The 14,446-nt window shown below is 42.9% G+C and overlaps 1 protein-coding gene across 5 annotated transcripts in view; it reads left to right on the top strand.

The window, feature by feature from the left end:
* The window catches only part of LOC133411108 (phospholipid-transporting ATPase IH-like), a 36,737-nt gene that overhangs the window by 5,971 nt on the left and 16,320 nt on the right, over window positions 1–14,446 (top strand). For all 5 annotated transcript variants that reach the window (XR_009769618.1, XM_061693029.1, XM_061693030.1 and 2 more), the window contains exons 2-14: window positions 3,282–3,404; window positions 4,426–4,515; window positions 5,231–5,311; window positions 5,739–5,846; window positions 7,664–7,792; window positions 10,295–10,398; window positions 10,486–10,536; window positions 10,966–11,030; window positions 11,140–11,221; window positions 11,303–11,453; window positions 12,326–12,523; window positions 12,601–12,774; window positions 13,634–13,800. Coding sequence is in view for 4 of the 5 variants with exons in the window: in XM_061693029.1 (XP_061549013.1) it covers window positions 3,282–3,404; window positions 4,426–4,515; window positions 5,231–5,311; window positions 5,739–5,846; window positions 7,664–7,792; window positions 10,295–10,398; window positions 10,486–10,536; window positions 10,966–11,030; window positions 11,140–11,221; window positions 11,303–11,453; window positions 12,326–12,523; window positions 12,601–12,774; window positions 13,634–13,800 (1,523 nt within the window). In the remaining variant the exon portion in view is untranslated. The remainder of the gene's footprint in view (window positions 1–3,281; window positions 3,405–4,425; window positions 4,516–5,230; window positions 5,312–5,738; window positions 5,847–7,663; window positions 7,793–10,294; window positions 10,399–10,485; window positions 10,537–10,965; window positions 11,031–11,139; window positions 11,222–11,302; window positions 11,454–12,325; window positions 12,524–12,600; window positions 12,775–13,633; window positions 13,801–14,446) is intronic.

The raw sequence follows: 14,446 nt of genomic DNA, 5'->3' as shown, positions 1-14,446 counted from the left end.
TTGTATTGCATCTCTACAGGGAGCTGCACCGCGGAAACTGCTTCGGGTCGGAGGTCGCTCATATTGGCGCTACCTGAGATCGTCTGACTCAAAGTGTGAAGATAAAGATGTGGTCAAGAACGTTTTTACGGTTAAGGCAATCGCGCTTTGCTGCAGTAAAAGCACTCCGCCGCCATTGTGTTGCAGCTAATCAAGACAAAGCGTTCCGTGTCGGCCGCTTTGCGCGATGGAGCCGAGGCAGAGAGAGGAACGGAACCGCGGACCGGACGGAGGTCGAGTGGGATCAGCGAGGATTCATGATCAGATGAATGCAAAGTATAATCTGATCTCTTCTTCCACACAACCACGACCGCAGAGCGCTTTAGGCTTGTCAATATGATGGAAATGAAGGATGGAACAATGCGGATTTGAGGAGATGACGGTTAAATGGCCTCTTCGGGATATAGTGGAACCTTGGCGGTCCAATGTCATCTGTCCCTGCTGGTGTGGGCGTCGCCACAACTGACTTCATTCCTGTCCAATCGAAGCGGCTTCTTTTATTTCCTTTAAAAGCGGCGCAAATAGTCTCTCATGGAGACGTTTTTATCTGCGGAAGAGGACACAGCGATCCGTGCGTGACTGGAGCATACAGCGTTAGCGGGCACCCTTATTCAATACAGAACGAGCTGGCGAAAAACCGCTGCACGGACCCCATTGATCTACGTGCCCCTCCGACGATCGTTCGATAATTGCACCGAGCGGCCGGGGCAGAGACACATGTACCGCTCCACTCAAGCCAAATGAGCTCAATCGGCAGTTTTGTGGTTATCGCCACACTTCATCTCTCGACCATCACGGCTACGCTCCCGTAGTAGCGTCACAAAGAAAAAGTACAACCCAACTTCAATCCGAGTTCATTTGATGCTTACTGGGCGTCTGGGCGAATATGTAGTTCCTTTTTTTTTTTCCCCAAAAATGTTTGTCTTCAAGTAGTATAAATCAACGGCGTATGTATTTTATGTGTCCAATTTATGAAGTCTGAGCGTAAATTGGGATTTTAAAATGAAGGCCTCAACTCTATGATAATATTCACGTACTGTCGGTCTGGATGCGTATTTCTAATATTATGACCCTCGTGGAGCTTCAATTAGCGATTACAAACAGCCTTCGGTATAATGCTGTGCAGTTCTATACAAACCACAATGCAGTATTAATATCTCTGTCAGTGTCAATCATAAGTGGACAATTGTTTGTAAAGGTAATTGTTTGCTCCAGCTCTTGTGTTGGCTCTCCTTCGTGTATCACGGCCTTGTTTTCCTTCTTCACTTTCACACTCTCTTCCGTCTTTCTGGGTCACGTCGCGCCCACCCCTCTCAATGTTTTGATGGGGTCTCAAGCCAGCTGACACTGTTGGCAGCTTGTCTATTTTTGTCCCCTCCGCCCACCCGGCGGCGCCTGTTGATCGCGCTGTATAACTTCAAGATGTGTACCTCGCACCTCCATCCTGTTACTTGGGCAACTTGTTAACATTTAAACAGCAAGCGCACGCTTTTTCGTGTTTCTGACTTCCATTTTTAGAAGTTCTGTATTTGATGCGTGTAAATATGTTGTGTGCAAAATGGTGTCAATTGCAACAGCAGTTAAAACAAAGAGGAATTATCGCCTCATTCTCAGCATTTAGTCGAACGACATAAAGAAAGTCCGTCTTTACACTACGTTCATACCTTTATTTTTCCCCGGCAACAAAAAGCATTTCTAATAATAACTGCGGACAAGAGTTTGTGCGCCGTGGTGGAATTTGGACAATGACAAAAATGACCCTAAAAAATTAATAGATTGTTATGATTAGTATTTCTTTCTTTGTTTATTTTTTTTTGGTACACAAACTTTGGAAACTTCCCAAAAAAACACGCCACAAAGATGCCCATTGCTATATTTTAGCATGAAAGATGTTTCCAAAAATAATTTATTTTAAATTTGCAATTTATCTGTTATTATTCAAATAATAGCTGTTTAAAAAAATACCTAGTGTGAAGCAAAGCAAATGTATTTCTATAGCGCATTTCATACACAAGGTAACTCAATGTGCTTTGCATGATTAAAAGCATTTAAAAACAAAGGAAAAAAACAGCTTATAGCGAGATATATTGTACATTATATTATGTAACAGTCACAAAGATAGCTGACATAAAATGTCAACTGTATTTTGCTATGAAAAACATTTTTCTAAACCATTATTAAAGGAAATGTATAATGTTAAAGCATGTAGTGGGCAGGGAGCTATAGTTCACGTTAGCATCCCAAATCCCACACAACAAAGATGGCCAACATGCTAAAGTAAATACCAAAAAAAAAAAACAAAAAAAAAAACAATCTGGCCTCTACATTATAATATGTCTCACCATCATGCACTCCCACATGCTGTTTTAGAAATGCAATAACAAAAACAAAAAGTATGTCTTACAATTAAAGTATGATGATTTTACTTATTTATTGATTTTACCTTTAATTTAAAGTTGATAGTGTGCAGGGAGAATAACATTATCAGTCTTGCACTCACAATAATTATTATTTATCCACAAAAATCCCCCCAAATATATATATGACAGTATGTGTCGTGCAAATTCCAATGCAATATGTTTTTTTAATCAAACTTGAATGATAACATTCAGTAGTCCGATGTCGTTGCCCTGTGTCGATACCAATAATGCCTTCCAGTGAGTTCATCCATTCGGCAATTTCTTCGCGTGATGCTAATGCTAATGGTGGATTCAAATTTGTGTGTTGCCGAACCCTTATGTATTCTACGTGTTCTCGTGAAAAAACATCAAATGTTATTCATCAGTGGTAATTGACAGGAAGGCCTTTGTGACGTGAATATTTGAGAAACATCCTTTTATTGGTGGCATGTGTGCCAAAGTTGCGAGGGCTCATTAAAACAACAAAGTGCTTGTTCCAGAACTTTTCAATGAATGATCAACAATGCACGTTTGAGCCGCGTCAGCCGGCTGGCGCCGCCAGCGGATGTTTTCATTGGGGCCAAAGTGTTCGGAGCCTTGTCCGGTGTGGCCATCGCATCATGAAGCGCACCGTGGATGCGCTACACTGGCCTCCCACAATGCACTCTGCTGAACCACAGAGAGCGCTTAAACTTGACCCAATCCAACTCTTTTGATGTATTCATTTATTTTTACACGCAACATAATAATAGGTTGATCCTTGATGGGCAGTGCGGTTGCACCCATTTTCTTCTGTCGTCACCTGTGTTTCTATTTATATCGGCTTTTCTCTCTCTCCATTAGTGTGCGGGGGAGGAGAACTGGGTCGACAGTCGGACGGTCTACATCGGCCATAAAGAACCTCCTCCGGGAGCTGAGGCCTACATCCCTCAGCGTTACCCCGACAACCGCATCGTCTCCTCAAAGGTCAGAAGACCAAACCTGTTATTTACAACTGCCAAGGGAACCTTTTTTCTATCAGGGGCCATTTTGTTCCCCTTTTAATGGCCAGACTAAATTTCTAAACAAACGAATGATTATTATAGATAATAACGAATTGTGGGTTCAATGTTGTTGGGCTTTTTGCACCAATTCCTCTGAGGTAGAATTTTATGACAGACGACATCAAATGCTTTCACTGGCCATATATGGCCCACGGGCCGTAGGTTCCCCACCCCTGCTAGAGCAGTGGTTCTCAAACCTTTTACAACAAGTACCACCAAAAAAAAAAAAAAAGTGCTAAAAAGTATATTTAAAATTATTGTAAGACACACGTGTGTGTGTGTGTGAAAATACAAAAGAACACTTAAGGATTCAATTAAAATGTATAGCACTTTAAAGTTAAATTAGAAATTGTACCTAAATAAAACAAACTGATCTCAAAGATTGAATACGAATGTATTAAATATTAAAGTTAAATACAGCTAAGCTGTACTTGGCAGTGATTCTTTCACGTACCGCTCCAGAGAACGCACGTACCACTAGTGATAGTCGTACCACACTTTGAGAAGCCATTCAGTAAATCCCCCGCTACGAGTAGCGAAAATTTGCGCGGAACTAGCGCTCACCGTAAAGGTTTGTAATTGCCTATAGTTGCCACAAGATGGCAGCAAAGCACTTTTTCCCCCCTGGTAGACAGAGCAATGGCCTGACTGAATGAAGCTCCTCCCCTCAGTTCAACATGTGTGCTTGGCACTGAGATGCCACCAGATGGCGCCAAAGCAAGGATCTTATATTAGACATGGCTTTGGCCTGAGCACAAAAAGATGTTTTTCAGTGAATGACAGAGGATAGTTTCCTCAATAAAGCTACGAATGTCGCAAATGTACAGGTGTTCACTGTATTTTGTTTCAAGCTCAAATGGAGATATCCTGTTAGATCTATACGAATCTAAAAAGAAATGAGAAAAATCTGTGAGTGATGCTGGTTTTGTTTTTCCCTTTGACAGTACACCTTCTGGAACTTCATCCCCAAGAACCTGTTTGAACAGTTCCGAAGAATTGCCAACTTCTACTTCTTGGTCATATTTCTTGTCCAGGTGAGTTGCATCATCATTAACACGTTTCCATCGAGCTGTAGAGTTTAGTTCGTACTGTATAGCCGTGGTATGCTAAGGAATGGTAAATGGTAAATGGTAAAATCACGGCGAAACAATAATGAATTGTAAACAAAATGCCTGCCTGATCAACACTCGTTATACAAGATGAAACTTGGAATGCTATTCACCCAACCAAAACTTCGGGCTAGTTGCAAAATATGTCTTATTTTAACATTTGTGTATGAACTGTCGTTTAAACGACACATTTACAAAAATAAAAAAAAAAATCATGTAAACATTGCATGAAATTGACATTTTCAATAACAGAAGTAGAATTATCAGCATTATCAGCATTTCTCTATTGTTTTTATATATGAAAAGATATGCAGCTATAAAGCACAAAAAAAAGCAGGTCCTTAGCCCTCGCTGGAATTGAATACTCCCCAGTCTTCCGTGTAGTAGTAGAAAAATGCAGAATATGAGACTTGCGGTGTTCATTTTGAGCACGCGCCGAATAGTCTGTTGACACAACAAACGTTTTCAGGCATTCGGAATCGAGGTACTCGAAAGCCTCGTACTTGTTTCACCCCTAATCTGAAGCACGCTCATTCGAATTTGGCTCACGACACGAAGCAAAAAAAACCCAACAAAAAAACGGCAGATGAGTACGTTTGGGCCCTCGCACCTGACGTATGTCGTGCCTCTTCCCCTCCAGCTCATCATCGACACCCCCACCAGCCCAGTCACCAGTGGCCTGCCCCTCTTCTTCGTTATCACGGTTACCGCCATCAAGCAGGTATTCGCCGCACACGCACGCACGCGCGCTCACTTCCAGCCCGCAACTTCCAGCCCGGGACTCCAATCAGCTGTTCTATTATCTCTCCATGCACACATTCCTCTCTGGCCGCATTGAATATGCCTGCTGATGTGAGAAACACGGTAATGAATGCGCTCCTCTGTTCATCACTGGAGCCCCAGGGGAGATGCAGCCCCCCCTCGCGCTGCTATCCATGACAGATGGGGCCGTGCTGGCTAAAGAGAAGCGAAATTTAGCGGGATATAAATCTTAACGCGTGACGCGTCGGCTCGAAATCAAGCAGGTCACCCGGCTCGATGTGCGCAACGCTAATTTATCACACCCGCTTCTACGCTTGCACAGTCATCTGTCCAAACCCCGCCCCCTTTGCTCCTCTGCTTCATCTCGAACAATCTCGTCCTCTCAGGGCTACGAGGACTGGCTGCGACACAAAGCCGACTGCTCCATCAACGAGTGTCCCGTGGACGTGGTGCGGCGGGGGAAGGCGGCCAGGACGCAGAGTCACAAGCTGCGGGTGAGAAGCGGCTCGTTAAAAGGCGAACGGCACCCGAGGCCGCCGAGCAGACGTCGCTCTGTCCACTTTTTTCTCCTGTCGCGCGCACGCTCTGTAGCCCTCCTGCCAATCAAACGCCTGCAAGATCACGTGTCTATACGTTGTGGAACGTGAGGCGGGATTTTCATCTCTTCTGTGACCGCAGTCATCGCTCAAAACACTCAGTCAAATCATCTTTACAGGGTCTTTAAATCGAAAATATGTAGTTGTTTGTTTTTATGTTTCAACTCCAACTGGGAACGGCAAAAAAGAGCCTAAAGAAAAATTGCTTGTCGTCACGATCGCTGCCACCATTTAGCGCTCATGACTTAAATTTAAACTTAAAAGACAAAAAAACGATTGTATGTCGAAAAACTCATCCGTAAGTCGAGGTACCACGAGATGTTTCTTGTGGCGCGTTCCGTTTCCGACTGCACTCCGTCATACTTAGAGCTGTTCCTAATAGATTGCTCGCGCCCTTAACATTTTGGTGACCTTATTTAGCTGCATAAGAGGGTCAAATTATATAATAATAATAATTTTAAAAAAAACAGCTCTCAGTATGATGCACTGAAAATTCCTTTTTTTGTTTTTTTTGGTCCTGTTTGGCTGTTCGCTCAAGCAGAATGGAGGATATGCATCCCTTTTATGCCGGAACCGTTTTACTGTGTCACAGTGGAGCTTTTAAGCTTCCGCTGTGGTTTCTTAGTATTATAATTGAAGTTGATTGAGAATCAGAGTCGATCGCTCGGGCAGAACAAAGTTTCGGGAGGGGAGAGGGAAACAAAGACAAAAGACAAAGTGCTCATTGTAAACAGGATGAGAGAAGTAAATCATGACATGATCTACAACAATGAAACATTAAATACATATCAAGAAATATATAATATATATATTAAATAGTGCTACACCCTGTGAGGAAAAGACAGGACAAGTTAGAACAGGACAAGGACAGGAGAAGAAGCATGCAGGACAAGGGTCGTGAACCCGGAGAGCCAGACGCCCCCCGCCCCCAACCCGCGATGCAGCCAGGCCCCGCCCAGCCCCAGGGCAGGAGAGTGTCCCTTGTTGGTTGGAAAGGGGGGCGGATAGGGGCACCCGCGGGCCATGAGAGGGGAGCGCCAACGCCGAGCAGTCATCCAGCCCGGGGGTGCCCGGCCTCAGGAGCTCTGCCATGCAACTAAGTGAGAACCCACCCTTGTTACTATGACTGCCAGGTCCCCGACTGGCAGTCGTTATGCACTGAAATTAAAATACATAACCGAATACCTGTCGGTTAAAAGTGAGATTTGTTTCATCTCTTGCTGTTCCTCCTTGAAGTATTCCCGCCAGTCTAATCTTCACCGCTTCTAATCGCTCAGGAAAAAAAAGTGTTCGTCAGGATAAATTTGACATTCACGTGCAGGGCAATGTGTCTCTTTCCATCTTGTTTTCTATTCTCCGCCTGACGACACCCCCCGCCCCACCGCACCCCGCCCCTCGTCACGAGTGTCTCTCTTGTATTTTGCGGCCATGTTTCGTGGATCAAACGCAGCGGATTAGCGCGTGAGTCGGCAGCAGCAATAGTGACGAATATATTAATCACGCAGATTCGCAGAGCATGTGTCATGTGTACGGTCGCCATGACGATGGGATTTTATCTGCGCCACGTAAGCCGCTCGCTTGGTATTATCTGTTACGCAACTTTGCAATCCCTTTATAAAAAAAAAAAAAAATGAAAACAAATGTGAGCAAAAGGCCCGTCTGCCATGTATTATGGATGTGGCCGCCGTGATGGGTCTGTCGTGTTGCTGTGGCAGGTGGGCGACATCGTGGTGGTGAAGGAGGACGAGACGTTCCCGTGTGACCTGATCCTGCTCTCGTCAAGCCGACAAGATGGCACCTGCTACGTCACCACCACCAGCCTGGACGGGGAGTCCAGTCACAAGGTGCCGCAGTATGACGCACAGTATACATTCACTTCCAAATTATTTATGCTGTTGTTGTTTTTCCCCCTCCCTAATAGTCAAGGCAATTTATGGTGAATACAACGGTGCGATTTTCTATCAATGACAATTTAAATATATATGCAGTAAGGCTGGACGTGAATCGGTGGTGACTCGAACTCGTGTGGGCGTGGAAAAGTGATCATCGAATCAGAACTTTCAGACTAAATTTTTAGAATATCATACTACTTACTTTAACTTACTTTCTGACAAGCGCTGCAATGCTGCCACCGCTATCGATTAGCTGCATTATGTATCTATATTGGCTTCACCAATATTAAGGATTATTTTATTGAAAATTTTTTTTTTTTTTTTTACAAAACCGCTTTAGTGTTCTAAATTATTATGCACACCATGAAAAAAAAATAGCTTTTAAAGAAAAATACCCTAATTTGTAGTGTATAATGCACATACCCCCCTCCCCCGAAAAAGGTGATGTAACACAGTGGTAAACATGACCCTGTCCCAGCTTTTTTGGAACGTGTTGCAGCCATCAAATTCTAAGTTAATGATTATTTGCTAAAAACAACAAAGTGGATCAGTTTGAACATTAAATAGCTTGTCTTTGCAGTGTATTCAATTCAATATAGGTCGAACATGATTTGCAAATCATTGTTTTCTGTTTTTATTTATGTTTAACACAATGTCCCAACTTCATTGGAATTGGGGTTGTACTTCATGTTTTGATCATATGGGTAGAAACAAAATCATGCATTGTAAAAATGCATTATACATGGGTACAAGGGTTTTCCAGAATTTTGAGGTCAACTTTGGGAATGCGTATTATACATGGCTGCTCATTATACACGAGAAATTACGGTACCCGTCATATTCCTGACATTACAGAGATTTCTTTTCTTTTTTCTTTTTCTTTTGACCTACTGATCAAAATTACTGATCAAATTACAGGTTACATTCCTTGTTTTGTTCCTGTGTATTCTTTTACTGGTAACTGTAAAATGTTGGTGATTCTGTATATTAACCATGTGAAGCACTATGTGAGTCCCCTCTTTTAGAAGTGCTTAACATATAAAATGTACTTCCTTACATAAGAGCCCCCCCATTCATTGTCACCTGAACAACTCTTTCATCCATTGAACTTTTAAGTCATGGCTTGCTAGTTTTTGCCTTTATCACATTTGAGGATCCAAGAATTTCCTCCCAGTGTTTCTGCCGTCCACCCTCACAGGACTTTGTTTAAAGGATGCTCCACGTCTTCTCTATAGGGTTGAGGTCAGGGGATGATGGTGGGCACACCATGAATTTATGTCTCTTTATAGCCACAGCAGCAACAACTTCGATGTTATGGGATGCTTGTTGTCTTGAATTATTTGAGTGCGGAAGCCACTGTTCTTCTTTTGAAACCTAGCAAGGACATTGTCACCAAATGACACCTTCAGGTAGCCTGAAGGGGCCTAGCATCTCACTCTCCGTTCTTCCTGCCCAAAACATCACTCCACCAAATCCTGGCTGATGCTGCGACCACGTTGGGGCATCCACCAACCATCCAGAACTCCATTTAGCTGGACCCTCCAAAGAAGTACAAATTCCATCAGTAAATAGAACAGTTTGATTCTGATTCTAATAATTTTCAATTGTACGTAAAACTGACTTGCTGAATAAACCTAATTTCCTGTAAGGAAGCTTACCTGGGAAACTAATGATCATACCTGTCTTAAGATCGATGCCGATAGAGCTCGAAGTTCCCGTCTAAATCCCTGATCGCGATTCACATGAACAGTAACAAATGTCGAGCGAATCACAATTGAATTGTTACTTCTTGTACTATTCCAAAATAAAGACATGTCCAATTTTTCTTTTTTATCTATAGCCCCCTGGTTAAGTCCTGGTTGTCCTGTTTGTTTTCTTTTGGTCGCAGATTTTGTGCCAACACCATAAAAGCACATGATTCATTTTGACTGGCGCGAGCAACCGCTTTTCCCTCCAGGAAATGCTGTTGCCAAAGTCCTTCTTTTCAGTTTAAAATGGCTTACGTTAACCAGGATCCCTCGGGGGGAGATGCGTACCCGCAGTCAGTCAAAATGGCGGCGGAAGTAAACAAGTCATTGCAGCTCTTTTGAGAGTAAAGTAGGTACGTTGAATGGTTTTCATTGAAATGCAAAAATTGTGATTTGCGATTCTTCCCCCCCCCGAGCGTACTCGTGAGTGCATCCTTATTGCCACTCGTTCGTTCGTGGCGCTAGATGCCACTAATTGCACGAAAACAAAAAACTCAAACGTGGTCGGTTAATCCTTCACGCATAATCATTTGTATTTTTGTACTATCCGTGCCCCTTTTGCTGCACTGATGCCACTGCCGCCAACCACACGCATGAGCGAGTACACACACGAACCGGACCCCACCCGGCCTCCGCTCGCACGGGACCCCTGATGAGCACACATCCAAGCAACGCTCCACTTAATACCCCCTCCTCCCCATTTCAGACCTACTACGCCGTACCAGATACCGTGGCCTTTCGGACGGACCGGGAGGTGGATTCGCTACATGCCACCATCGAATGTGAACAACCGCAGCCTGACCTCTACAAGTGAGTTTGACACGTTGGCGTTCGGGTGAAAATTCAAGCTCACTTTCCTCCATTGGCCGCCTTGTCTTGTCGTTCTGCTTCACTCAGATTCGTGGGACGTATCAATATTTACAAGGACAAAGAAGAGCCTGTTGCCAGGTAGGTTTTTATTTGATGAATTCTATCTTCAATTTGCCGCTCTTCCAAATGTATGATTTTACACATAATGATGATGGGTTTTTTTGTCTCATAAAATAATTTCTCTTCAAAATATTATACCATTTGTTTTTGTCCATCATACTTCATCATCTTTCTCTAATATTAAACATTTACTTTCATAAAATGGCAACTTTATTTCCATGAATGATTCTTGACTTGTTCTTGATAATACAAGTAGTTCTCATAAAAACAGGACTTTTCTTTTTCTGTTTTTACCATTGTCTTATAACAATATAACTTGATTATTATAATGTCTGGCTTTCTTCTCGTAGTAAATGAAACTTTGTTTCCCCCTAATTTTTTGACTTTATTATCCTTGTTGTCCGCTCGCGAGCTCGTTGTAATAGTCCACCTCATTCCGTCTTTTAGACCGCTCGGTGCTGAGAACTTACTACTCAGAGGAGCGACGCTGAAGAACACGCAACATATTTATGGTGATCATTTATTCTCATTAGTGTCTCGTCATGTTGATTGGTTACTATGTTGTCATAGTAACCAGTTGTTTTTGTTGTTGTTGTTGTTTTTGTCCACCTTTTTCCTCAGCTGTTGCCATCTACACTGGCATGGAGACCAAGATGGCGCTCAATTACCAGTCGAAATCGCAGAAGCGCTCCGCCGTTGAAAAGTGAGATCCTGTCTTCGGAATTTGTTTGAATGAAACGTTCGGGGTGATCTCATCAGGCGTCTTTGTTTGTCTCCCGCACAGGTCCATGAATGCCTTTCTCATCGTCTATCTGTGCATCCTGATCAGTAAAGCGGTCATCAACACCGTTCTGAAGTACGCCTGGCAGTGGTCTCCGGACCGCGACGAGCCCCGGTACAACCGCAGAACAGAGAACGAGCGACAGCGACACGTGGTGCGTTCAGGGATATTTCTTTCACAAGCACAAGCCTTTAACGACATTTGTCTCTTGTCTCATGACTGTTCATATGTCATTCTTGCAATATTTGGACGTTATTTTTGTCACATTCAGATATTGTTCTCATTTTCAAAGGTCGCAACTTACAACTTTATGGCTTTTCAATTTGTATTCACTTCATGCAAGATCGTGACATTTACCACCTCATTCTTTTCAAATTACAACTTTTTCCTTTGAAAACTTATTCTCAGAAATATTTTTCTCATTGTCATGTCACAACTTTATTCTGATCAAATGACAGCCTTATTTTCGTTTAATCGCATCTTATTTGTCGAATGGTTTCTCTTTCGTGTTACTATTTCCTCATGACATTATGACGTTCGCCTCATGAAATTACATTTTCTCATAAGTATGACTTTTTTCTCATGTTACATCCCTTTTTTTCAACTTTTTATTTTTTATTTTTGTGTATTCCAATTTTCTTCTCAAAATAACACAAAATGATGACTTCATTCTCATGAGATGAAAACTTTATTCTTGTGTAATAACTGGCTTTATTCTACAACTTCAAGAAATTGTCACTACGCTGATTAAAAAATAGACTTTTGTCGTAATACTCACACTTATAACATTTAAAATTCCAACAATTCTCCTAAAATTACATTTTTCCTCAAGTAATGCACATTTCTGTTTTTTTGTAAAAACGTGAAAACGTAGACCTAATTTTGCCTAAAAATACAAGTTATTCTTGTAACATTACAACCTCATTGTCGTAATTCCACTACGGAATATTCTCGGAACGACGCGCTTTCCGACCCACCTTATGTCCCCGGCATCCCTTTAAGACGAGGTCTGGTGTTTTCGCTCAGGTGATCCGAGCGTTCACCGACTTCCTGGCCTTCACCGTGTTGTTCAATTACATCATCCCCGTGTCCATGTACGTGACGGCGGAGATGCAGAAATTCCTGGGCTCCTATTTCATCACCTGGGATGAGGAGATGTTCGACGAGGAGTTGGGAGAGGGAGCTCAGGTCAACACCTCCGACCTGAACGAGGAGCTGGGTCAGGTACCCGCGAACCTTTTCCGACTCGTCAAGGCGCGATCCTTTACCGCGTGTCGCCATTCATCTCCCTCCTTTTCCAGGTGGAGTACGTTTTCACCGATAAGACGGGCACTCTGACGGAGAACAACATGGAGTTCATCGAATGTTGCGTTGATGGGAACGTTTACGTTCCGCACGCCATCTGCAACGGTCAAATCCTCAGCGCTGCCTCCAGCATCGACATGATCGATTCCTCACCTGGTGGCTATCGCAGAGTAAGTGTAAAAACAGTGACCAGAAAATGTGACTTGCTGGTGCGTTTGTTTGCATTTGACAAGCACGATTCCCGCAAAGAAATATTAGGGCCATGCTGAGGAAAAAAAAAAAAAAATATTATAATTTCACAAGAATAAGTGTTGCATATTACCACTGCTCTAATAAAATACAAATAAATCAGACATAATATTTGGTAATATTATGTCTTTATTCTTAAACTTTTGACCTTTCTTGTCCTATTATGACATCTAAATTATTGTAAAAAAAATACATTCATTCTAGTTCTCTCTTTCAAATGACGAATTTACGCAACTCAAATTCCAACTGTCTTTGTGATATCGTGGCAGCTGTATTCTGTTGAAATCGCTTTCTTGAAACGTTTACATCGTCGTTTCTGTCACTGCAATCGAATAGTTGATTTTTCTCTTGTCGACTTTAATGCGATGAACGTCAAGTTGAATGATGCCGTTGCTATTTTTTCTGAATAGCACAGCTGTCCCGTATACTGTTTGAAAAAGTATTAGTCCGCACTGTATCCTGTCATTTATAAATGGTGGAATATGCCTTGTAAACCCCCAATGTTGGCTTTGAATCAAAGGTCCCCCGGTGCACATAAACGTGATCGCAATTTTCCTTTTTGGCAACTGTATTCACGTTGAGAAACTTGTTCGTCAGCAGTATCCACCGCATAACGCAAGCCTGCCAAGCTACTCAAGCAAGGAAATGTGCATAAAAGTAGACCAAATGCATAGAATATTTGATTGCCTCATAGATTCTCAGCGTTCATCACGCCTGTGAAGTGCACCTTTCGATCGCTTGCATTCACTTGACTTCATTCTTAAAATTCTGTGGCTGCAGGAGCACGAGGACCTGTTTTTCCGGGCCTTGTGTCTGTGTCACACGGTGCAAGTGAAGGAGGAGGAGACGGTGGACGGCATCAAGAAGGGCATCCGTCAGGGTCGACCCACCTCCTTCTACATCTCCTCTTCCCCGGATGAGGTGGCTTTGGTCGAGGGAATGAAAAGGTTCGTGTTCTCAATGACGTTGTCTATTTTTACAAATAGTTGTACCTGGAATAACTATACAGCGCTTACGTGCTGTAGCTTCGTATTATTGAATTGTCATAAATCCTCCAAATATTGGCCTGAACTTGCACTGCCGGCCAATTCCAGTTTAATGCCTAAATCGGCTATTTTTTTGCCTGCAGTCCCGTGTCCCATGGCCACCGTGGCCTGTTATTTTCCTTGTTTAATGATGGAAACGCCTCTAATGTAGCATATTTACGGTACATTCTGTTTAATGGTGTAACTGTGCTTCCTCCGCAGTCTAACTTTACGGCAGGCAGTCCCCCACAAACCGAGCCAGGACCGGTCACCAGTCCGTCACGGGGCACATTTAGAAACGGACAACAACATTCGCAATCAACAGCGCCTCTGCTGGTCGTAGCCGGGCAATGCGCTTCTAAATTTGGCCTAGATTTCTTCCAAACGCAATCAGTTCCACACAATTAACCAGATTGTTGGCAAGCCACTAATTAGGCTCTTTTCCCCCCTCTGGGATTCAAATATCTAGATGCTGTGCAGTATGCCTGATATTGTCCACAATTCTGAAATGAAATTACAGAGCGTGTACACGCTGAGGTCAGCACACTAAAAACAAGCCGCTCGTATG

Source organism: Phycodurus eques, chromosome 12, assembly GCF_024500275.1.
Source record: "Phycodurus eques isolate BA_2022a chromosome 12, UOR_Pequ_1.1, whole genome shotgun sequence".
NCBI lineage: Eukaryota > Metazoa > Chordata > Actinopteri > Syngnathiformes > Syngnathidae > Phycodurus > Phycodurus eques.
Note: the sequence above shows the minus strand (reverse complement) of the source record. Positions and strands in the feature narration are given on the sequence as shown.